The sequence below is a fragment of the Neodothiora populina genome, assembly GCF_041146345.1.
Source record: "Neodothiora populina strain CPC 39397 chromosome Unknown canker_contig_15, whole genome shotgun sequence".
In the NCBI taxonomy this organism is placed as follows: domain Eukaryota; kingdom Fungi; phylum Ascomycota; class Dothideomycetes; order Dothideales; family Dothioraceae; genus Neodothiora; species Neodothiora populina.
The window spans coordinates 344,283-368,465 of NW_027191413.1; the positions used below are offsets into that span (position 1 = coordinate 344,283).

General features: G+C 50.9%; 6 protein-coding genes across 8 annotated transcripts; 3 read left to right on the forward strand and 3 right to left on the reverse strand.

Annotated features, from left to right (window-relative positions):
• Nucleotides 1-314: 314 nt before the first annotated feature.
• On the reverse strand, nucleotides 315-711 carry AAFC00_002486 (uncharacterized protein; the record flags this gene model as incomplete). 2 transcript variants are annotated; one of them, XM_069348020.1, is made up of 2 exons in its annotated part: nucleotides 315-397; nucleotides 459-711. In XM_069348020.1, the coding sequence occupies 2 exons, from the start codon at nucleotides 709-711 to the stop codon at nucleotides 315-317; spliced, it is 336 nt and encodes a 111-aa protein (XP_069198314.1). The 2 variants fall into 2 exon arrangements, with proteins under 2 accessions (XP_069198314.1, XP_069198315.1); XM_069341807.1 differs by having other exon boundaries at nucleotides 459-501.
• A 3,235-nt stretch (nucleotides 712-3,946) lies between these two features.
• Nucleotides 3,947-7,165, forward strand: AAFC00_002487 (uncharacterized protein; the record flags this gene model as incomplete). Its single annotated transcript, XM_069341808.1, has 2 exons — nucleotides 3,947-5,776; nucleotides 5,834-7,165. The coding sequence occupies 2 exons, from the start codon at nucleotides 3,947-3,949 to the stop codon at nucleotides 7,163-7,165; spliced, it is 3,162 nt and encodes a 1,053-aa protein (XP_069198316.1).
• Nucleotides 7,166-15,384: 8,219 nt separating this feature from the next.
• Nucleotides 15,385-15,855, reverse strand: AAFC00_002488 (uncharacterized protein; the record flags this gene model as incomplete). The annotated part of the gene is made up of 1 exon (XM_069341809.1): nucleotides 15,385-15,855. The coding sequence occupies one exon, from the start codon at nucleotides 15,853-15,855 to the stop codon at nucleotides 15,385-15,387; it is 471 nt and encodes a 156-aa protein (XP_069198317.1).
• A 1,827-nt stretch (nucleotides 15,856-17,682) lies between these two features.
• AAFC00_002489 (uncharacterized protein) lies at nucleotides 17,683-18,819 on the forward strand (the record flags this gene model as incomplete). The annotated part of the gene is made up of 1 exon (XM_069341810.1): nucleotides 17,683-18,819. One exon carries the CDS (start codon nucleotides 17,683-17,685, stop codon nucleotides 18,817-18,819), a length of 1,137 nt encoding a protein of 378 aa, XP_069198318.1.
• A 280-nt stretch (nucleotides 18,820-19,099) lies between these two features.
• AAFC00_002490 (uncharacterized protein) lies at nucleotides 19,100-21,112 on the reverse strand (the record flags this gene model as incomplete). The annotated part of the gene is made up of 1 exon (XM_069341811.1): nucleotides 19,100-21,112. The coding sequence occupies one exon, from the start codon at nucleotides 21,110-21,112 to the stop codon at nucleotides 19,100-19,102; it is 2,013 nt and encodes a 670-aa protein (XP_069198319.1).
• A 731-nt stretch (nucleotides 21,113-21,843) lies between these two features.
• AAFC00_002491 (uncharacterized protein) lies at nucleotides 21,844-24,059 on the forward strand (the record flags this gene model as incomplete). Of its 2 annotated transcripts, none has more annotated exons than XM_069341814.1 (3): nucleotides 21,844-22,154; nucleotides 22,319-23,369; nucleotides 23,430-24,059. In XM_069341814.1, the coding sequence occupies 3 exons, from the start codon at nucleotides 21,844-21,846 to the stop codon at nucleotides 24,057-24,059; spliced, it is 1,992 nt and encodes a 663-aa protein (XP_069198320.1). The 2 variants fall into 2 exon arrangements, with proteins under 2 accessions (XP_069198320.1, XP_069198321.1); XM_069341813.1 differs by having other exon boundaries at nucleotides 21,925-22,154.
• Nucleotides 24,060-24,183: the final 124 nt, after the last annotated feature.

The window sequence follows — 24,183 nt, forward strand, 5'->3', positions numbered from 1 at the left end:
CTGCAATGACACATCAATCACTTCACGGGCTTCTAGGACATTGTTGTATCGGAAAGATGGATCGAGTCCTATCGAGTGACTATGCTATCTCTACTAAAGGTACAGGACGTGCTCATCTTCAATCCTCTGATAAACACATCCACCGCATCGCCAGCCAAATCGAATTTTTTCGTCAGGTCGTAATGATATCATAACAAAGAAAAGAAAGACTCATAGCAGCCGAGCAACTCGCTTCACAATCACACTTGCACGCATCGCACGCTGCTGCTGCTGCGAGCACCACGCATGTCGATACGTGTATAGCTGCTCATCGCTCAACGGAAACAGTTCAATTTGCCAAGAGAGAAGCGGAAAGGCGCGCGTCTGACGCCGTTCTTGTCGACGATGACACCGCCGCCTGCAGAGAGCGGATCAGTATAAAGCGCTCGCTTATCAGACGAAGAGAGAGATGGACGTACCCGCGTGCTTGCCGCCCCAGCCTTTGGTCCACATGAGACCCATATTGTCGTCTGGTTCTGGATATACCTTTGGTTCTAGAGCAAGATATTGGCCCTGGTCGTTGACGAGAGTTGTTGACGATCGGAGAGAATAGATCGCGGTTGGATTAGGTCGTGAGGGAGCTGTGGGGGTTTGCTTCTTTTTGCTGTTGTTGTTGTTCTTGCTGCGGACGTGGTAGAGACTATTTGCTTTCGCTAGCTGGGATTGGTACATTAGTGTTTTGGTTCGGTCGTCGTGTTATGGGCTGGGGTGGTGTTGTGTAGTGTTTTGTGAACAGGTATTATATGGAGATGGATACAAATGTTCCATTGATAGTGCAGTGGGCTAATGATAATGCAGAATACATACCCCTATGTGGTTGATATATAGCTCGTTTGAGGCAGTGTAATGTCGTCAAGAAATCCTTCGAGGTGCCGCTTGAGCCGTCAAGTAGAGTTCTTTTGTTGATCAAGATGTGGTAGTCACACAAACGTCAAAGGGTATATAGGTTGTACACAGAAGGACTCAAGGTCAAGAAAAAGCAACCAGGACGTGCGTTCTTATATTGTATTGTTCTCTACCTATTCCTCTCTGTTCTAGAAAAGTAAAATACCAACTACATCACTGACATACCCTACACGAGGAGGCGCGCGCGCAGCAGCAACAGCATGGCGCATAAGAGGCGCAGCCTACAACTTCCAACCTGTTTTCCCCCAAGATCAGGGAAGTCACGACCCTTGGCTGATGTCGTTTGCGAAAAGTTCCCTGGTGTCGTCAGTGATCATCTCGACGCCAAGGCCAAGGAGGTCGGGGGTGGTGGGGGATGACACTCGGTATGTGTTGTATGCGCCGGGCTACGTATATACCTGCCCTTGCTTTTTCTGAGAACTTCACTTTGTATTTCATACATGATGCCTTACATGTGAGATTGCTATAATTCAAAATGGCGGCAGTATTCGGTGGCACTCTTCTCGGCGTGCTGTTCAAGAAATGATATCATCTACTCCGTGCGCCTACCTGTAGTATTGCACTCGGGTGCACGACTGCTCTTCTGTATCGACAGTCGTGTTCGATAGGATGCAGAGATTTGATTCTCGAGGCGAACTAGGCGAGGTAAATTGTGCAGCCCTGCGACATTATCATCATGTCCCAGTGCAGGACCGGTCCATGCCCTGGAAATCGCATTGTAGCAGCAACCCGCCGAGCTCTCCTGGTTCCAAGTTGGATATATTTATCCTGTCTGGAATGAGTGTCAAAGAACGCTGCTTCAAGACAACTCGCACAGATGCAAGGATAGTGTCACGCAAATCATCAGACCCAAGCTTCCAATATAGGAACCGGCAACACTCAGCACTTGCCATCTTCGCACATGGACCGGCCGTCTATAAAGATCCTACCAAGATTCGACAATGCTTTGTGGGTTGCAGTTCCACCAAAATCGAGTCCGCGAAAGAGATATATTTGGTCACATATCAACGATATTTCACGTACGACCACAGGCAGCTGAGAACTGGGCATCCCGTCTGCTCTGCCAGACATAAGCAGTTGACCGGCAGATTAGTACTACGGTGGGTGACCACGTGGGAATCCCTGCTGTTGTACGTTTTGTGTTTTTTGATGTCCACTAACACATAGTCCATTTGAAGTTACTAATCAGTCTGATGAACATGGTCTAGTCGTTTCGAAAGTGGTCTTGAGTGTTCGATAAAATTATTGGATGGACTTGTCACCGGTGGAACTAGCCACTATTTTTCATCATACATGCCCCAAGCGAGACGGGTATATATTTCTATCCAACGGTGTTATAGGTAGCCTGGCTTGGTATCAGGCATCGCTGCGATAGTTCCTCTCGATAAGAAATTGGAATACCACCGAAGGTGAAGAATATACAGTGGTAGGCAGAGGAAGCCGAGCGGCGTGATCGTCTGTCAAGTGTTGTACTAGAGCCCATCCTTCATCAAGAGATAGAGGGGGATTCGCCGGCGCACTACAGCGAATCATAACTTGGTCGCAAAGTAGGTTCTTTAGTGCCACCCCTCGAGCGAGCGTGATCCGAGTTCTCTACCATGGTGCTAATGTAGCCATGACCATGACCATCGCCGATAAATATCGATCCATTTTTGTAGTTTGACCACAACAATCGATCACGGTGGTCTTGCCATGATGCTGATGGGAAACAATCAAAACATACGGGCGAGGATAAATTGAAGCGCCATTTCCTGCTATTCGCATTTTCCCTCGATTGATCAATGCACCGAGGATGAGCCGTAGACCAGGTTAGGACTAGCGCCTTGCTAGCGCAGAAGTCAGAGTCGTCGCCTCCGTCGCCGTGATTGGTCCAGTGCGAAACTAGCGTTTGAGGCAGACAAGGGGGGTGGAGCTGCATTTCGCCACACGCCAACTCTGCGTGCGTTGCAGGTCCACAGGTCTTTGCTCCCGTCTCGCTCGACTCTGTTCGTCCACTTTCGCACCTGCCATTGCGTGCATTTTTGTCGGCCTGCCAGCTGAGATGTGTTTGTGCTCTGGGAGGTTTCTTTTTTTCCCCTTAGAAGAACATGAAGCTGTCAAGCACTCTGCCAGCTCCAGTCCGGCAAAGCGAGATACTTGATACTCTCACTCTCCCTTATCCACCCTGACGGTTTTTTGGTTCCTTTGACATGGTTTAGGCACAAGCACAAGCACAAGGGTCCAGCAACGGACGCCGCTATGCTATGCAGCGAGCCTGGCATGTCGAGCTTGTGCCCTCACAACCTAACCTAAGGTACCCTACCTAACATTGCCTTTGCAATTCGATGCCTTGCGTTCACGTGACCACCTTCTGCCTTGGCAAAAGGGCGTGTCAGTCTTTGGGTGTGGTGGATCAAGTCGTTCTCTCTCTCTTGCTCTTGATCTTGATTCAACCTTGACACCCACTACCCACTGACTTGTCGCCTTTATTTCGAAGTCGAATCTCTTGTTCGTCTGTGTCGCCTGCATCAATCGACACTCTTGCGCTTACTGTCGTCGCCACTACACACCTTTTCATCCGACCACGACCAGACTTGCTGCACTCTTCCCTCTGCCGTCTGCTCCACCCCCTCCCCCCTTCTTGACGCTTTTCGTCCTTGAGCCACAACACAGACAACCTACATCTGTACTCGATCTCCTGTGACTCGTGTTGATTTTCTAGTCTTCGATTCGACCGGTCTACAAATCCAGAGAGACTCGTGTTTCCTTCGTCGATAGATCCTCTGTGTTTCTCTCGACCCAAGCACGCTCTCCTCCCAAAGCTCGCGTCTTCAGGCGAGGACATAGGCGAGACTCGTGAACATTCGCGCCGTGACAGTTGGCTGCATGGAGTAGATTATTCCCAGCGGATCACCTATCGTGCGCAGGATCACCGTCATGCGTCACAGACACAGCAGACTCTTCACGACGTAACTCACCATCGGAGTTCAAACAGACCTTTTCATGAAGAAATCGACAGGCCATGACAGAACCTCCTTTCTCTCTCGGTACATTTGCCGCTCGACAACAAGCCTCACTGCCTGGCTTGCTGGCTCCACCTGTCCGTTATGCACCCAGACTCACTGAACCACCCGGCTTGGACGGCACCGTCGAGGAAGAAGACGACGGAGAAATCATCTGCATCTGTGCCTACAACTGGGACGATGGCTACACCATCCAATGCGAGACGTGCAACAAATGGAACCACATGGAATGTTACTACCCTAATGAATCAGATCGACCCGGCCCGGACCAGACACACTACTGCGTCGACTGTCAGCCTCGAGAAGTCGATGCTCGTCGGGCGAGTGCCTTGCAAAGAGAAAAGTACAACGAACAGCAACGAGAAAACGGAAACAAGAGACCAGTCTCCAAGGCTGGGCGGAAAAAGGTCAAGGACTCGTCCCTCAACGGCCCCACTGTCAACGGATGGTCGGCGGACAAACACGCCCACTTGCATGGGCGAGAACGCAAGAGTGCCAGCCCTCGCGACCTCCCACCTCCCGCAAAGAAGACCAAGACAACACATCGCTCGTCGACAGCCTTGACCAATGGTGGCCCTGGACGCAAACGCAACGGCTCGACGCTGACGCACCAACGCAGTCCGTCAAAGTCTCCTGCCGTCGATGCCAGGTACGGGCCTGTCATGCCCCTGTGCTCACAGGAGTTGTTACATCTCGACGAGTCACTCGCCGCTCATGTCAACACGGACACAAACATCTGGAACAGTATCGAGCTTACGAACTCGTTGTCTGAGTGGCTGCAAGATCCCGAAGCTGTCGAAAGAGATTGCCAGCAGAAGCAGATCGACGTCTTCAAGCGATGGGACGGTCCCTTTGAGAACATGCCCGGTAAGCCCGAGGTATCGATGCAAAGGAAAATCGACACCAAGTTCTCCGGCACTGGTCAACCTGTGATATACCCTTGCATCACCGGCGAAGAGGAGATCACGCAGCACACCTTCATCGGAGAGCTCTTGGGCCACGTAGGCTTCAAGAGCGAGTACATGGACAACCCCGAGGGTCGCTGGGAGTCCTTGCGACACTGCGAGCCTTTCGTCTTCTTCCATCCCAAGCTGCCCATCTTCATCGATGCCCGCCACGAGGGTTCGCTATACCGCTACGTACGTCGCAGCTGTCGACCCAACGTTGAGATGCAAACCATCATCACAGAAGGCACGACGTATCATTTCTGCTTCATGGCGACAAAAGACATCATGCCAGGTGAAGAAATCACCATCGGCTGGGAGTTCGACGACAGGATCAGGGCCATGTACGCTCAACGCACTCACATGAGTGACCAGGCCTGGGCGCCTGACGTTCGGGAAAAGATTGCTGCATGGGTATCCAATGTACTCGCCAACTGCGGACCTTGCGCCTGCTCGGGTCAAGGCTGTCCCATGGCCTTCTTCGATCGCCGTGGTCAGGCCATACCCATTCCTCCCGAGCCTGCGCCAATCAAAGCACCAAAACGCAAGAGGAAGACGCCCCACATATCTCCCGAGGACAGTGGCCGCGCCAGCAATCATGCCAGCCGTTCTGGAAGTGAGAGTGGAGCGAGGAAAGCAGAACAACACGACGACGATCTGACCGACAGCCGCTCTGTCTCAGGCTCATACCAAGGTTCCGCGAGCCGCGACATCACTCCGGGTACCCTCACCGCTGCCGTCATGCCTGAACTATCAGAACGCGAACGAAAGAAGCTCATGCGTGAAGAAGAGATGTTCAAGAAACAGGAGGAAGAGAAAGGCAAGCAGCGAAAAAAGCGGAACAGTGGTGGATCAAATCTGAACACACCCAGCGCTGCCACTTCTGTACGTCACGATGCTTGTCTCAACCACCAATCACTCTTGCTAATGACATCTTCACAGAGGCAACTGGGTCAACCCACCACTTCCAAATACGCCGACGCTGCAACCTCTTCTCGGAACTCCACCCATGTCTCACGGCAGTCTGGAGGTAGACGCGGGGCTAAGCAAGGGCAGTCTTCATCGAGAGGGGTCTCAAAGTCTTCATCAAAGCCCTTGCCGAAACCTGTCTACGTTGACAGTGCCATACAATGCGATATGGATCTTGATGAAGCCGCCGCACGACCCCTCGTCACTCCACCAAAGCGGAAGCAATATATCTCCGTTACACAACGGCTCCTCCGCCGATGTGCGTCCAACAACTTCAAGCGAAAAGCTGATCCTGAGGAGGATGAACCCAAACGCAAACCGCCACCTCCACCAAAGCATGACATGATGGATGTTGATCGGGACGAGGGTCCAAACCACAAAGCTGATACTGCCGGTGTACTTCCTCTTTCACCCATATCTGACAAGGTCAAGGACGTGGACGCTGATGTGCCTCTTCGAGGGGATGTGTCGAAATCAAAGGTTGTCATGTCGCCAGCATTCGGTGATGATGACACAGTCATGCAAGACGCAGACCCTGACGAGGATATCAAGGATGTGGGACCATCAACACAGAAACCTTCGTCTGTGATCAAGGAAGATCACTCGAGTCCGTCAGACAAGCAATCAAATCCGGCCTCGAATCCTCCAATGGATCCACCCCCGCCACCATGGCCCGTGAGTTCCCCGATCGAATCACCAAAGGCAATAGAGAAGACATCCGAGATCTCGGGGCCTCATCAACATGGACACATTGTCACAGCGCCTGTTGCACCCATGTTGTCGTCAGTGTCAAGTACGGATTCTTCTCAGCCTGGTGGCTCGGCTGCGAAGTCCCCCTCGGTCACAACGCAAGGCTTGACGCCGACTTCCATATTTCCGCCAGCTGTCAGTGCTTCGCTGAACCCGAGTCCGATCGCCCGCAAGAAAATGAGTCTGAGCGATTATACCAAGCGCTCCAAGGCACAGCGTCCAGAGTCGTCAGCCGGCGCTTCCCATCGAGAAAGCAGCCCAGCAACTAGTGTGGTCTCGACTGAAATGGCGCCGCGGGACAATATATTGCATGGGAGTGCTATCAGCGAAAGCCCTGCTCCCGAGTCAATTCCACCTTCATCCGCGGAGGGAAGAAAAATGGAATCGGCAGTTGATGCGAGAGAAGAGCGTCTCGACGAAGGGTCCACGTCGCACATGTCGGCCACTTTCGGCGACAATGGACTACCCACTGTCACCATGTCTCTTCCTGAAGCTACTGTGCAAGCGACGACAACTTCATCCACTATACCCAGCACCACTGGTGCACCGGTGTGACGACAGCTTTGATCTGTCACTTCTTTGCCGGCACAATGTCGTCGTTTTCGTCTTCACTTTCTTCTTCGTGTAAGCATAGTATTAGCAGTCTTCATTTTTTTCTCCCAAAGAAGACGGGATGGAAGATTTGGAATGTTTTCATGACACTCTCGCCTCTCAATTACCTTTTTATGTAATGGGTACTGTATTTTCCCTCTTACCACACCTTCCCGTCCTTCTCCCAAGCGTCTACGAGCTAAAGATTTGATGGTCATGGATGGTTTCTGTATGATTGAGTAGTGTAGACATGATGGGATATATTCTTCTTTCAGCTATGCTGGGACAATGGTCTTTTTTCTTCGCTGAGTGAGACGAATTTTCCGTAGTCTCTTTCGAAGGCAATAATGTCCTTTCAACAATTGCCACTTGAACACCTCTTTGTGTTTTGATCGTTGCTGCTTAAGTGTAGCACTAAAAAGGTGTCAAGGAGCCCCATAACGCAGTCACGGAGCATTAGGGACTGTGTGAGAACACTGATTCCAACAGTAAAGAGCAGATTTCTTTACGCTGCTTACCCGCTTAAGTGGTGGAGTGGGCTTCCGGTGATGATAAGTCGTGTGTAAACACTGTCTGCCTTGTCTAGTATTCCTCTTCAGACACTTACTGTATGTTGCATCGCATAGCATACTGCGCAGCCACTCAGTATGCAGCTGTGGTGAGTTTCTCAGCTTACATGAAGAACAAGGCAGAGATGAATGGCTATAATCAATGGGTCATCTGCCTCTACAATACCTTGGTATAGCGATGGAGTCGAGTCGGCCAATGCAGTGAATCTCTCTGATCGCATCGAGACCAGGTCTGGCTATTCTACCTTAACATTTACCCTGTCCCCGATGCGGCTGCGGCTGCGGCTGCGGCTGCGGCTGCCGGCTACGGCGTATTCGAGACGTAAAGTGAAATCCGGAGAAAAGTCGAACAGATCACCTCACACCACCAGACAAATCCATTTTTTTACCATTGCTTTCCTCAAACCACCGTGCTGTATCGTACATGTGACTCTCGCTCTTGGTCAGTGTCGATTGCTTATTCTAGACCTTTTTGATGTCCCATCCGGACAGGGTTTCTCGAGAGCTATGGCGAATAACGAAGCGAATATGAGTTTATTTTGTCGTGAGGTACGCGGCCCCGGCGGTGTTTGTTGATTTGAGCAGTCCGGTGCATTTATTCATCCATTTGTTCAATATTATGGAATCCTTGATGAGCCTGCTTCGCGTGCGGATACACGAGATCTGTTCGGCATCGACATCTGCATCGATCGGATCACGGGTCTATAATTCGTGCATGTGCCGCCTTATTTACTTACTGTTTCACTCTTCCCGTACGTACGCACACACGTGCGGAGTATAAGGTAGTCGTTGTATCTGGTGACAGGTCATCTGTTCAGGACAAATCAATAGTAGGTAGTGCTGATGCCGTCGCGCCCGCGGTCAGGTCCTATCTCTACAGGATAATAGTGTGTACGAGTCCCCCAGGTCATTAGTGGCTTCTCCGATTTGTTCTCGGTGAGGGTGGACTGGGGGTCTCGTCGTTGCAGTATATCAATCTGGTAGGGGCCCGTCTATATGGTTTCGCTTCTTTTTTTCCTCCTGCTCTCTTACTCTGAATATACTTACGCTTCCTCGCTTGCGGTTGCTTATTGTTATTTATCTTGAACTCTATACACTTTGAATTGAGCTATTGACCACCTTACACACACATATAATCCAACAAGGCACGTTGTATACTACTATGGGAAGCTCTTGGCCAAACGAATTAGACCTCGAACTCTACATGAACTATCCCGACCTGCGAGATTCATTCACTACTTTGCCGACCGAGGCTTATTACACTGAGCAAGCCCGACTACGTAAACAAAAGATCGTCGCTGCGAACCGGGCTCCAAGACCTCCATACTCGCGCTCGCAGCAGCTTCTGCGCTCTCAACTATCCTCATCGCTGCCACCAGCCTCGATAGCGAAGACCCAGAGAGAGCGATCATTGACTTCTTCCTCGACGCCTAGAAGTGGACGTCCAACGACAGCAGCGAAACACGTTACATTTGCACCATATCCTGCCCCGCCATCGACAGCGATCAGAAGGGTCAAGTCGCTGGTAGATCTGGACTTGTACTTCCACTGTAAAGACCTGCGCAACGACATCATAGAAGAAACAGCAGAAGAGATTGCCTCGAAGCCTACTCGACATGGCAAAAGCTTCTCGCAAGCAGAGAGAAGACAAGAAGAAGAAGACGACGACGCAGAGCAAGACCGCGGACAGATGATCCGAGAAGCGATGCTCTTCGCCAGCACATCGCTCTCGCCGGGCTTGGTCCGCGCAGTCGATAGGCAGACAAACGTCATGACAGAGGCTCGAAGACAAAGGCAGGAACTAGTGACAGAGGAGAATCAATATCTGTCGCTTCATCCTGCTATCGCTCGTGCGTTGGCCAAAGCGAGACTGTAAAAAAGAAAAGTTCCCGATTTCTCCTGGACCTATTTTTTCTTCCCTTACTGCCGGATTTCGATTCCCGCGATGACGATGATAATGAGGGGCTTCATATGCGAGTTTTCCATACAGGAGGTCAAGTCTGAGGGGAGCACCAAACAAGGTTCTCGTTACTGCCCTTCATCAGGGCGTAAAGGAAGCGTAGGCTCGAGATTGAAAGCGTGAGCAAAACACTACTTCTTGAAGTCTTGGAGTACAAAAGACTGACTTTCAAACGAACAGGACTCTAGCAGACATCCTATGACCCCAGGCATAAAGCATATAGTAGCCTACCTGCTTGGTCTTTGTCTAATCAGGCCACACTTCTGTTCCTTATTTCACTTGGACAGAACCAAGACGGAGCGACCTACATTCGGCATCAGAACGAGATCTACCCATGACATCACGCACAGGTACTGAGAGAAGATCAGATCACTAGAAGATGTTCCGCTGTCAAGGACTCTTCTCTCTCAATTGACTGGTCAATCTCTCAAATACGTGTCGGAAGAGCTATCGTCTCAACTGATGGCGAGCAAGTTTAGTGTATACCTACAGGGTGCCAGCATCCAGCTGACGTGGGTGCAAGGTGTGGCAAGCGGTGGGTTCGACAAAGTAATGCTCATCAGAATAAGAAGCACAGCCTGGGGCAGGCGAATAGACAAGCTGAAGGTCAGTAGTGGCTGTGGGACTTCTGATTTAACGTCTATGATGCATTACCAGAGTCTCAAGTCAAATCTGGTTGGATTACGGTACTAAAAGGGCTATGATACACGATGGTAGCTACTCTAGAGGGCTATAATTACACAACGGTAGCTACATTATCCATCTTGTAGCTTTTCCATTACGAGACAGCTTGTCCGCCTAGACTCGTTCGCGTAGCGCTTAAACCTTTGAAGTCGAGACACTATTGACAAGCTTAGTCGGATTCGTACGTCTCCGAAATCGAGACTTCATTATAGCCTGACCCAGTTTCGAATGTTTTCGAGACTAAGGCTTCTCTGGTGAACCCGACCAAGCCCTATGAATGCGTTCGAGGAAACAGCCAATTCGTCCAGAAAGTATCCGGTCCAAAGCTGGAAGATTGGTGAAACTTCAAACACCTGTGAGTTCTCGCGCAGTCGTCGATTGAGCTCCCCCTACGAAATGGAAGGCGCAGCCACGATGGGGCACACTCACTCCCTCAGCCAATCCTGCGTCTCTTCTGGTCCTGTCTGCCACCCTTGCGCGACCTCTTGAGCGCCGGTTCCCCATAGCTAGATCCAGCCTCCGACTCTCCATCGTCATGATCCATCATACCGTCCTCATCTGAGTCTTCATCATCGCTTTCAAACCGCTTGTCTTCCTCGATAGCCGTGGGAAGAACAATCGTATCTGCATCGCTGGAAGCATCGTCGGACTCCTCCTCGGCGCCTTCGTCATCGGCGAACATGTAGCGCTCTAATTCCGAGAGGCTGGATTCGTCTTCAGACTCGTCTTGAGTCGTGTCTGTCATGTCTGTGTCTGAGTCGATGTTTTCAGTGTCGACAATTGAGCGGGGTGATGTATGAGCAGAGGTGGTATCGGTTTCTGTTGGTCTCGTGACGGGCTGGCTGATGATTTCTATACGATCGCTGAGTCTGCGGGCGAATACGTATTCGACTATTTCTTGTCAGCAAGCTCCAGGCTCATATCACGAGAGATGTATCTGTAAAACTCACGAGCAGGAGCATCATGACGACTCTCCCTCAAAGCCTCAATTTCCTCAGGGGTAAAAGTCCGCCACGCAAAGAACTCTATACCATGATGATGGGGCCCCTTTGAAGAGTTCGCGTGGGCGCCGCTGATGTGTCTGTTGCATCCTCCTAGACCCCCGAAGAAGACTGGAGTCATGCCAGGTCTGGAGGCGTTGATGCCGCAGTAGGGGCATCTGAGCTCTACGTATACCCCGTCTGCCCTTCGGAGTATATGCGGCGGGAGTTTCTTTCCTGGCCTTGGAGTGCTTGTGGACTCAGTCGAGATGGAATCCTGAGGTGTGTTTTCACGGCTAGATGGGGAGCTACTGCCTGTCTGACTGCTCTGTGCAGGAGCAGTTGCGAAGGGGGTTTTGCTGATTGGATTTGAGGATGCAGGCAGTGAGAAAAGGCGGCGCACTTCGTTTATGGATACTTCTCTGACTTTACAGAGTTGGAGAGTGCGTATCAAAGTGACCTCGTTCGGATAATTGTGCGACTCAAGTAAGTGAGCACGCATACCCATGACACCTTGAGCGTACAGATGGCTCTTTGGACTGAAGTTTCCTTTGCAGAGATAGCATCGGATCTCGCTGAAGCCAGAGCCATCCAGGACGACGCTTGGTGCTGATGGCAGAAAGTAGTAAGGTGCTTTGGACTGTATAGCCTTGATACAGGCCAAGAGATCGTATTGTATTGCATCGTGCGGGAGGACATGAGCAGCAATACCATCACGCTGGTCGTCGCGATCAGAAACGGAAGATGACTGAGCAACTTTTTCAGTGGTAAAATCCGCAGAGGTATCACCATCTGGCAATTCTCCTCGGTCGATAGCCTAGATCATGCTTTAGTAGAGGCACTAACAAAAATAAAAATGTGAAGCGAAAAGTGAACTTACAAGACGTTGTTGATGTATCTCATCAAGATTCTTCTCGTACTGCTCTTCCTCAGCAACAAGCTCCTTCTCAGCAACCTCAAAGACAATCTTAGCATGATCAAAGTTCTTGCGCTTCTGGGCGAGAGAATCCTGTAGTCCTTTTTGTTGCATGATCAAAGCAATGCGCGCGGCAACAATGCGTTCTTCGCGCTCGGTTTCGAGCGCATGCTCACTTTCGACCATTTTGATGGGATCAGAAATGAAGAATGAGTTCAGGAGTGATTAAAAGGCGATGCTTTGCTGTGTGTGGTAGTGCCAATCGCGTAATTTGATCTTCTTGGACCATGTGGGATGAATGATGGAGCAAGTGATGGTAGAGAGGTCTGACCTTGTTGAGACCACATTACGCGCACTTACACCTGAGCACGCCCCTAGAGCTACATGACATGTACCAACAACAAGACTAGGTCGATGCAAACAGGAAAGCTTAGACGAAATGGGTTACATACATTAATCATGCTAGGGTGAACATCTCATCTAAAATCCCCTACCAAAAACAGTACCATGTTCATGATTGAGATGTGGGACTTTTCCAGCTAAGACTACAGCAACACCTTATACATTAGCAAGATAACAGCATCCGGAGTGATTCAGAGCACCAAAAGTCAAGCGTTCTGGCTTCAAATATAAGAGAGACAAAAGGACTTTCTGAACGAAGGCAGCAAGATGTAAGGTTGTCCGGTTGTTAGACAATACCTTGCTCCCGGTACACCGAAATCCCAGACTATACATGCTTGTTTCCTGTCTATAACCCATTATAAGCCCTGAGAGGTATAAGTGAGCAGTATCAACCTTTGGCATCAAAAGGTTCAAGTAATTGCTGGCGAAATGCATGAGTCCATATGTGCGAAAGTGATGCTAGCTTTGGTCGAGAACCTGGTCAGTACTCCGAGCAGTTGAGCTAGAAGTCTACGAAGGACCTGAGCTGCTACGTCCGAGGGGTAGGCCGCCAAAGTCTCCACTAGCGAAAGTGATGTGATCAATGGGATCATCCATATCATGGTCCTCCTTGAAATCTTCGATGTTCTGGACTTCCTCATCAGCAACAATTCTGTGGAGGCAATGCTCTACGAGCATGTCTTCAGTTTCGTGGACGATGCCATGGTCCCGCTTTAGGTGCTGCTTGAAACCCCTAATCCCTTTCGCCAGTGACTCAGTAGATCTGAAAGTGTTGCTACCACATTCTGAACATCTAAGTTCAACCCATACACCATCGGGCCTAAGCACTATGCTTGGTGCTTTACGGACAAATTGTCCGATTTTGTAGCCACGTATTTCAGCCTGGCACTTGGAAGTTGTGCTGAGATGTTGTTGGGTCACCTCGATATCGCTGGCGTCGAGCTCATCCGGTACAGTGCGTCTGACTTTGGGAGGGCGATGGCTGCTAGTTCTTGAAAGTGTCCTCTTCGTGCATTGTGGGGTCTGAAGAGAGCGCTCCAATTTAGGATGAGTAGGTGCCCTCCTGAGCACCAGCGGGTCGTCATCGTCGTCGCTATCTGCCATCATGTTTATGCTGACTGGACCATTATCGTTCTGGCTGATGAACAAAGGTGACTCGTCATGATCGTGACGGGCTTGTGCTTCATCACGAATGTGCGAATTGTCGTTGCAGTTGCCGAAGCAGCCGTCTCGATTGCGCTCCGCTGCAATTGAGCTCACTACAGCTTGCAAGGCATCCTTACACTCAAGCAATGCTGCTTCCTCCTTATCAGCGAGTGCTGTATGATAAACTCTTATGAGATCCTGTATAGAGGCGGTTAGTTGGCTGCCAGTGAGATTACAGCGAAGCATGTAGCCTGGCCAAGGAAAACCCTCACAAGGCGTAGCTTCTTGATACTGGACAGCTTGCGCATGGCTGCGCCTTCAATGTTGTCGTAGTCATCCTTTGCCTGCGCGAGGGCACGTTGTGCCTCTGCTAAGCGACTTTTGGCATTGTTTAATGGGTCAGAAGCCTCGATCTCCATCTTCAACAAATCAGCTAGCGCCTCGATGTACATATGATCTTCCATCTGCACCTTCGTGAGCTGACATGTTCGATATCTGGAAGAGTACGGTAGCAGACCTTTGGCTGAGACAGCCGAGAAAGGCCTCCTCTGATCCTATGTTATCCTGTGATACTAGAAGAGCATCTATATCTGTAGCGATAGCGATTGAAGTACAAGTGGCGTACGTGAAGTCCTAATGTCTACACACCAAGGTGATCAGGACATGATCAAGTGGTGTACACGCGGACACTGATGTCAACTCATCTACAAACAGCGCATAAACAAACAAGACCCTGATCCAGGAACATGGTGTCGAGCCTGCAAGTCCCAACGATTTCGAGATACCAAGCTAGGAACTTGCAACGAACGTGGAAATCAATTGAACATTCTCGCAGCACCTACATTCTCTTATAAGCCAGCTGAGAGCCATATTAGCATTTCATCTTCTGTATCCGTGAAGTAGAGAAACCTACCTGGCTTAATCCGGTAGCTATGACATCTACTCTATTCATGTATCATGCTTTGCTCCATAACATTGTCAAACCTCCGTATGTTTTTGGATGTCAGGAGTACAGAGGTGAGGCTTATTCATAACCATGTGCAGTATCTGATGTCTTACATATACTGTCAGGATACAACCTCAACACTGTGATGACACTACTGATCTTATTGGCTGAAGTGCAAATAGTAAAGGGAAGTGGCAAAGCTTGCCAAGGTTAATGTGGTGCTTGGGATGTAAGATATTGTAGCTTGAAATGCTGATTTTCATTCTTTAGGCAGGAGACAATTTAATGAAAGTAACGTGCAGGCTTGAAAGCACTGAGACCTACTAAAGGCATCTGAACGCCTTGTTATGCAGATATGCAAAAGGTTCACGACCATACGATTTTCCACCCTTGCCAACCCATTTCCCTAGTCCAAGTCCACCAAGTCCATTAATCATTATTCAATTCCCGCAATGCAAGTTCGTTATCCATTAAGCCGTCCATTTTGGTCCAAGATCGTGCTGCAGTATCGAGCCGATCTTTATGCACATTCATCGAGATGAGCGCTTTCTGCGTCCATGTGTCAAACCACTCAAGGGGTTTAACAGTAGATGTTGGCGGAAGTTTCGTTGACCCACTGTCCGTCGATGGCAGGGACGAAGTCGTCTGGGGTGAGGTAGGTTCCGAACATGACACAACCGACTGAAAGTACGCCTCCTGTAGTGCCATAATAACCCTTGGGAGTAGGTGCATTGTTGGCGAAGACGACACTCTTGCAGCCAGTGACAGAATTGCATTGCTCTAGGCAGCCCTCGTAACGTTTGTTGTAAGTGTAGAAGTCAGGCTGCTCGAGGTAGTAAGAGTAAACAGTCTGGTTCATGACGGCATCCGAGGGCTTCCAGCTGTTGACGGTGCCGTTGCCAGGGTGGTCTGATGCATGTGGAAGAGCATTGATCAGAGTGCAATTTGCAGGAATCGGAGAGAAGGCAGGTCCGCCAGCTCTAGGCTTGAGGGGCGAAGCCACTGCGAGAAGCGGCAGGACGGCAGATGTGAGGAGAATAGAGAACAGCATGGTGATGATATGCTTGGGTTGGGTTTGATTGTAATTTAGTGTAGAGGGTATTTTTGTGATGTAGAGGAAAGCACAGGTTGAGTTTTATATGTGCTTTAGTAGCAAGTATGAACCAAGCTGAGTCGATTTATATATGGTATGTCGGGCTTAGGAGTGAAGAGGAGAAGGCTGAAGAGTGAATCAGGGTTTTGCTTGCTTCGAAAGATACAGTGTGATGAGTTGATTTACCTTCAAAACAGCGACGGGGTGATGTGCCTTTTGTAAAATGTGAAGGCTTCTTGGTTCGCGTTGCGACAGTGAGGTACCAACCAGACGTCACTGCTATATTGGGAAGCATCTGCAAGAATTTTGTATCCGTGCAGAAGCCGTCTGGGTCAAGCAGGGGAACTCTCGTGCCAGATCTCATTGCTGACTGGGCAAGTTCCTTTCCGCACAGCACACTACATGTCCGCCTTGATGATCATTGGATGTCACAGGGCGATGAGGGCGCACTAGCAGGGTCCGTCAGGGCACTTGCATACTTCGCCCCAAAGCCAAAGCTAGAAAATCATCCGTACTGCGGCTGGCAGCCGCATATTTTCTAGCTCAGTTACATCCAAGGCCCAACCAGGGTCTCTGAAAACGCTCATGCATGACGAATACTGGATGTTCATGTTCAAGATAGCTGAGGTCAAAGTTTCCGACTGGAATGAGTCGAGTGGTATAGCTGGTGGCACGTTTACTGTTTTGGTTTCACCGCTCTGTTGCTTCTCCCGCGTGGCTTGACACGTGAGTAGATTCTCTGAGCGTGGATTGCATGGCTGGTGAAACTCACACAGGCAAGCATTGTACCTCGATCCTGAGCTATAATTGAAACTCCCGGCCTCTCCGTTACCAGCCTGCGGAATGGTATTGGACTTGTGTTCAGAAGGGTTGCCTTTTCGTGTTCAAAGGGTGAAGTAGAGACGCAACATTCCATTCTGCTATCGTGTATGCCGACTGTTCTAAAAGTGGCGTCTCTCCTGTTGTATCGTTCTCCGCACCCGTTGAGACTGAGACGTCACTCTGCAACGCTGATGAGTTCATCTTCCGCGACCATGGCCTTTTACCTTCTCCCTTAATGCAAGGGAGTTGTCGTGAGAGAATCCAAAGCAAATATGCCCAAGTCGCGAAACGCTCGTGCATCTCGTGACCTCATGCGAGGCTCATGAGATAGAACGCGTGTGGATTTCGTGCGGTGAAGATAAGAGAAACACACAATGATGGATATGGTACAGTGGTTGATGGAGTACAAGACATCGAGTCGGAGATAAAATCGTGGATCACAGAATCTAAGGTAAGGTAATCAGCCAAACCCGTGTTCTGGTACGGCAAACAGGTGCTACAGTAGGCTATGCCGGGGAAACCTCCACATCCTTATCTCCGTGCCGATATGGTCTTCTCGTCGGTTTATCGATTCATGAATCGGGATATACGATAACACATATCTAGCTCATCCGTGGAATCCATTTGCAGCAGCAGCAGTCCTTGTATCTATCAATAGAACGTCAGCATCTGCCTCCTTGTGAGGTGTTTGGTCCATCTGCACCCCTCCAAATGTCACTTTCCACACGTCCGCAAGTTCTAGATGCTACCTTCACAACGAGGTTCAGTAGCTTGAAGTCGGTAGCATTGCGTCATAGACGCTGTGTTACTACACCTGCAATTGTCAGCAATGGCAATAATAATACCAGGATATCCTTTCAAGGCTGGGGCGTCGTTCGAGGACCGCATACACCTCAGCTCAAATCATTTGATTCTTTAGTCACACTTCCATCCCAAGTGAGATTCAAATCGCACAAGCCCAAAATGACGGAATCGTCCCAGAACCCACTGTCCGGCCTCTGGAAACCAAGCCACTTGCAGCAGCTCTTCTACGGATCCGACTCGGTGAAACAGCATCTTTTGGAGTGTCTGCCGAGCGAGACTTCCAAGGCGTTCATCATCACTGGATCGTCTCTCGCGAACAAAACACCTCTGATCAAATCCGTTGAATCTATTCTCGGCTCCCGCCACGCGGGTACCTTCTCCGACATCAAGCAACATGCTCCGGTAGCACAATTAGACCAAGCGACGGAGCTCGTACTCAAAGACTCCAATATCGCCACCATCATCAGCGTCGGTGGCGGAAGTCCCATCGACTCCGCCAAAGCAATCTCTCACCGTTGCAACGAGAAGAACGGCAAGTTTCTCCACCATGTCAGCATTCCTACCACCTTGAGCGCAGCGGAATGCACCATGCTAGCCGGGTTCACGAACGAAGACGGCCAGAAGACGGGTGTCAGAGGTCCGGAATTGCCTCCTCACGCCATCATCTACGACTCCAAGTTCGCGCTCGAGACACCACCTCATCTATGGCTATCGACGGGACTGAGAGCGCTAGACCACGCAATGGAGCTCATGTACCACCCGACAGCATCAGAGATGCCCTGTCGCCAGCTCGCCCTGATAGCAGCCGGCGACCTCTTCACGAACCTCCCGAAATACAAAGCAAACCCCAAAGACGAAGACGCCATCACGCGCCTGCAACTGGCCTCGTACGCCTCCCTAGGCTTCATCGGCTACAACCTCAAAGGCGGCCTAGGACTCAGTCACGCGCTGGGCTACGCCCTCGGCTCGCCCTACAGCATCCCCCACGGCGTCACAAGCTGCCTCACCCTCGGCCACGTCGTCAAGCTCAAGGCGAGCATGGACGCGGCCTCGGCGAGCCAGATCGCACGAATGTGCCCGTTCGTGGGCGTGCAGCGCACCGGCGACGACGCCAAGGACGGACAGGCTGTCGGACAGGCCATTCTGGATCTCGTCGAGAGCATCGGCGAGAAGACGGATTTGAAGACGTATGGAGTCGGCGAGGATCAGAAGGGGGTTATCGCGAAACTTGCGACGCAGAGTGAAAGCGGCCCGCTTTATGATGCTGTTTATAAACTTGTCGAGGGGCTTTATTAGGATGTGAGAGAGTGTGGTCGGGTGGTTATTAGCATTTGCTTCTTGCTCATAGTTACCGATAACACATGTCGCGCATCCCCTCAGGTAGAAAGTAGCAAAGCGCATTTGACATCCCACAACACCTGCGCTTGAAAGTAGAAAGTAAAGACAGACCTCCCGCGCAAAGAATCCGAACACCGTTGCTCATCGCCCACCATAGACATACGGATACAACAAAGGGCCACCATCAGACGGAACCCTCAAAGCGAAAAGCGATAGAGAAAAGAAAGAAGAAAAATCATCATCGCCACGCAGGACTACTGCCCAACCCCCTACTGCCAGCGCCTCCACTAGCGAGACTCGGCGCGCTCTCAAACTCCATTTCCCACTCGTCGACTTCTTGAAAGAAGCGCTTTGCGTCGCTGAGATTACCGCTTAGCAGGGCCGAGCCTCCCTTTCTACTTTTATTGTTGCTGTTGTCTTTGATGGTCTCGATGCTCGTGTCCGGAGGCGTGTTGTCTTCGCTTTCGAGCTCTGTGAGAGACGACGAGTAGGTTGGGTTTGTGTTGGTCGTGGGTCTGTTGGGCGCAGCGGTGTTTTCTTTGTCTGAGGATGACAAGGACGATGTTGCGTCTGATGAAATGGTTATCGCGGCGGCGCGAGAGTAGGTTTTCTTTCCTTGGGGTTTGCCACCGCCAGAGCCCGTTCGTTGATTTCGTGCCGAGGTGACATTGGTCGAGCTCTTTTTCGTTGGCTTGGTGTTGTTGTTTCGTCGTCGAGGGTGTCCGAAGACGCTCTCGTCGCTGTGGAGTTCTGAGAGCGAAGACGAGGACGGGATGTCGTACTCGCTGCGGTCCGCTTCCGCGGCTCGTTGGATCCGGCGTTTGGGGAGCATGGCCCGCAAAGTTGCTGTTGTGAGAGGCTTCGGCTTGGCTGATGGATGGTCACGTGTGGTCCGAGTAGTATTTGGGGATATCAAAGGTCTGGGCGATGCTGCACTGAGAGACATAGGAGACGCAGGAGGAGATGAGGACATTGGATCGGCATAGGTAGAGCTGAGTTGGCTTTGATGAGGAGATTGCTGAGATGCCTCCGGAGCTGAGGCCGGAATTCTCTCGGTCAGGTCATCGTCCAATGCATCTGACTGGAGAGCAGGTGACAGCGGTGACGAAGCTCGGTGCGATGGCGGTGCTTGCGATTGTGGAACCTGAATTGCAAATGGGAGATGGTCGCCACCTTGCTCCTCCAAAACGTCTGACTTGCGTTTTCGGGTGGATCTCGGGGTTTGTATCGGCGTTGCTCCGTACAAGCTATCTTCATCGTCGTTTATGACAGGGGACTGCGGCTGTAGTGACTGAGAAGGTCGAGATGCGGACTTTGACCGTGAACTTCGACCGGTTGTGGGCGGAACGGGCACTTCTGCTCTGTTCGTTTTTGAGACTTGCAGAGGGGTGGATTCATCATGCGGAGCAAAATCGTCCTCGTCGTCGCTCGCTCCAAGAGAGAAATCAGAGGTGTCGTCCCCAACTTCACGCGCCAAGTCAGGATTTTGGACCATCTGCAGCAGACTGGGCTGGCGTGGTCGACGGCGAAAGTTTGGCAGTGCGAGTACACTTCTATCAGCGCCAGGCGTGCTCTGCACCCTCAAGGTAGACTCTCGACGAGTGGCCGTCCCCGGTGCTGCCTTTTGCGCCGAGGGAGGCGCTCTCTGTGCTGTTGACTGTGCGTGGGTTGTAGGTGAAATGTTGGTTGGTGGTAATGCGGGCGCCGCCTCGACTTCTGCTGCAGCTGCTATGTCCTTTTCGACTTGTCTACTCCTCCCCGCTTGTGTCTTTGCTGGAACAGTTGCGGGAGCATTGCCCTCTTCTAGAGCCCTGGTGTCGGCCTCCATCCGCTGCTTCAGTGCCTCGAGAACCGCAGTGTCAACCTGACTCTTGACCATCTTTTTGGCCCTACGACCTGGTCTGGCGCCTCTTAGTGGTGCATCTTTGGGCGCTGCTTCCTCTGCTCGTGTTGTTCCTATTTGGACAGCATTTTCCTCTGGTTGTACGACGCGTCTTGTTCGTGTGGTTCTAGCGGTGACAGCAGAGGCATCTTCCGGACTGGCGGGGATGGCCAAATCGTTGCTCGCTCTCGAACGAGTGTTTCGGGTTCCCGAGGTTCTCAATTGAGGGCGTGGAGTCGTGTTCTCGCTCTCTTCTGCTGTCAACCTCGTCGTGTCTCTAGTTGCAGTGCGCGATCGCGTGGCTTTTGCTGCAGGCGCAGTCGTGGTTGACGCGCTTTTTGCAGTCGTCCTGGCGCGTTTGGGAGGCATTGCGACGCGTAGACGAAGAATGTTGATGGTCTAGCGGGACAGTTTCCTTGTCGAGCGGTAAAGAATGGTGCGCTCCAGGTGCTCACAAATGCGACAAGAAAGTCCTCGAGGCTGCAACACTTCTCTGCTCTTCTCCAACCTAATGGAACGTAACTTCTATGACGCGGCAGTGAGAGAGCGCGTTATTTTGTGCTAGCCCCATCTGGGAGTCTTGGCGCTTCTGTCTCCCCCACCATCTGTTCACGCTGTCACGCTTCGCCACCTCCATACTAAAGTGCCTCGAAGTTGTATACCATCATTCGAAGATGATCCGGGCATAGGTAGGTTGATCGGAATGACTCAGCAAGCATCTGTCGCATAACAACAGTGTCGATGCAGACATATAGGCCCTCATCGGGTTTGGATGGAGCCTGTCCACTGGGTTCATGTTCGGGTTCACATAACTCCGCCACCTGTGGTGACGGGTACAGTAAGCGACATGACAAGTCGTGGGAGGAGCATACATCGAGTACTGTAATCTGCGGCATCGTACTACAACTGTGTCTCGCTACAGTATATGCAGCAGTAAACATCTAGCAAAATCTTCACCATTATTATTCCATTAAACCTCTTCGATACACGAGTTCTGGTACCGCCAAGCTTCGTCCGTGCTGGTGGCAGCTCGTCTGACCATACTTTACCTTCCGTATCAGGTCAAGCTGTGTAATTATAATCCACCACAACCTTCACTCATGTCAAGGAATATTTTTGCGCCCTTGACGAATATAATCTATCGATCTCGTCCCTCCACTTCTTTTTTACATACGGCAACCATGCATCGATCCCCCGCTGCCATTCTCAAGCATCCTATCCCCAGTGACGTCGACACGTCGATCCATCAGCCAAGAGACCCCAACACCCTGAGCAACTATAATGCCTGGAGGACTAAACATGTGACTGCAAACCTGGAAGTTGACTTCAAGGCGAGAAAGGTAGCTGGATCTGTCAAGCATGACATGAAAAGACTTGCCAAAGGCGTGCGAGAAATCGTGCTCGACACCAGGTCAGTGACGTAACAATATATCTCCCTGTGCGAAACAGCTATGAGTAGTGAATGTCATCTTTGCATTGTCCTTGTAAAGTTCCATGCCGAGAACCTCATGGGCGAGAAGAAGGATCTGCTAGATGCAGACAAAGAAAGACAACTTGGACTGACTTGACTGAAAGTTTCATCGACGTCACCGATGTCAAGATTGCTGGAAAGAAAGCAAGCTGGAAGATTGCCGAGCGCTCTGAGCCATATGGCAGCCCCTTGACCATTGACGTGCCTGACGACATCGAGCATGCCGACCTTGAGATTGTATTGTCCACTACGGACAAGTGTACAGCGCTTCAGTGGATGACGCCAGAGCAGACTGGCAACGGCAGACACCCCTACATGTTCTCGCAATGTCAAGCCATTCATGCCCGGTCTCTCTTCCCTTGCCAGGACACTCCGGATGTGAAGGCTACATACACCTTCAACATTCGCTCTCCCCTGCCAGTGCTTGCCTCTGGACTACCTACAGGATCGAAGTTGTTCGAGGCAGGCAAGAACGGCGAGCCAGGTACCTTGCTCTACACTTTCAACCAGGAACTCCCCATGCCTTCGTATCTATTCGCTCTTGCGTCAGGAGACCTCGCATCCGCATCCATTGGCCCTCGAAGTCAGGTCTGGACCGGTCCCGAGGAGCTCGTCAGCAGTCAGTGGGAGCTTGAGAGCACCGAAAAGTTCATCCAAGCAGCCGAGAAGATTGTGTACCCCTACGCCTGGACGACGTACAACGTCCTTGTGCTCCCTCCGTCTTTCCCATACGGTGGCATGGAGAACCCCATTTTCACTTTCGCCACCCCAACCATCATCTCAGGCGATCGTCAAAACATTGACGTCATCGCACACGAATTGGCACATTCATGGTCCGGAAACCTTGTGAGCAATGCTAGTTGGGAGCACTTTTGGCTAAATGAGGGCTGGACTGTCTATCTTGAACGTAGGATCATGGCTGCACTCCACGGCGAACCGCACCGTGACTTCTCGGCGATTATTGGCTGGAAGGCTCTGACAGACAGCATCAACAATTACGGTGAAGACCACGAATATACCAAGCTCATTCCCGACCTCAAGGGCAAGGATCCGGACGATGCATTCTCGAGCATTCCCTACGAGAAGGGTTTCAACTTTCTTTACCATTTAGAGAAGCTGATTGGACAGGAGAAGTGGGATAAATTTGTCCCCAGCGTGAGTCTTGCTGCTAGCTAGTAATGAAAACAGACGAGAAAGCTAACAGAGTCTTGCCAGTACTTCACCACATGGAGAGAAAAGTCCCTCGACTCCTACGACTTCAAGTCGACCCTGCTCGACTTCTTCGCGAAAGACGCCGAAGCCAGCAAGAAGCTCGCAGACCTAGACTGGGACACATGGTTCTACAAGCCCGGCTTCCCGCCCAAGCCAGACTTCGACACCTCAATGGTAGACGTGTGCTACTCCCTCGCCTCGAAATGGGAAGCCCTGAACACCGGCTCCTCTTCCTCTTCTTTCCAGCCCAAAGCAAGCGACATCGAAGGCTGGTCAGCGAACCAGAGCGTCGTCTTCCTCGAGTCGATCCAAACAATGACCTCGCCCCTGAAGCCCGAGCTGGTTGACCTAATGGGCAAAACGTACGGCTACGCACAGAGCAAAAACGTCGAGCTCGTCTCGCGATACTACGTCGTAGGCCTCAAGGCGAAAGACAAGAGCGTCTACCAGGGCGCCGCGGACCTGCTGGGCACAGTCGGGCGCATGAAGTTTGTCAGACCTCTGTACAGAGGCTTATTGGAGTGCGACGAGAAGCTCGCCAAGGCGACGTTCGAGAAGTACAAGGCGTTCTATCACCCGATCTGTAAGGGTATGGTCGAGAAGGACTTGTACGGACACGGCAAGGGGGGTTGAGATCGGCTTGGATGTCATATGCAAGAAAACAAAGGACGATTTAAGCTTCTAATATAAACACACATGTATTCAGTAGAGAAGAACCCAATGAAGGAAGAACCCAATGAAAAGAAGAGAAAAAAGC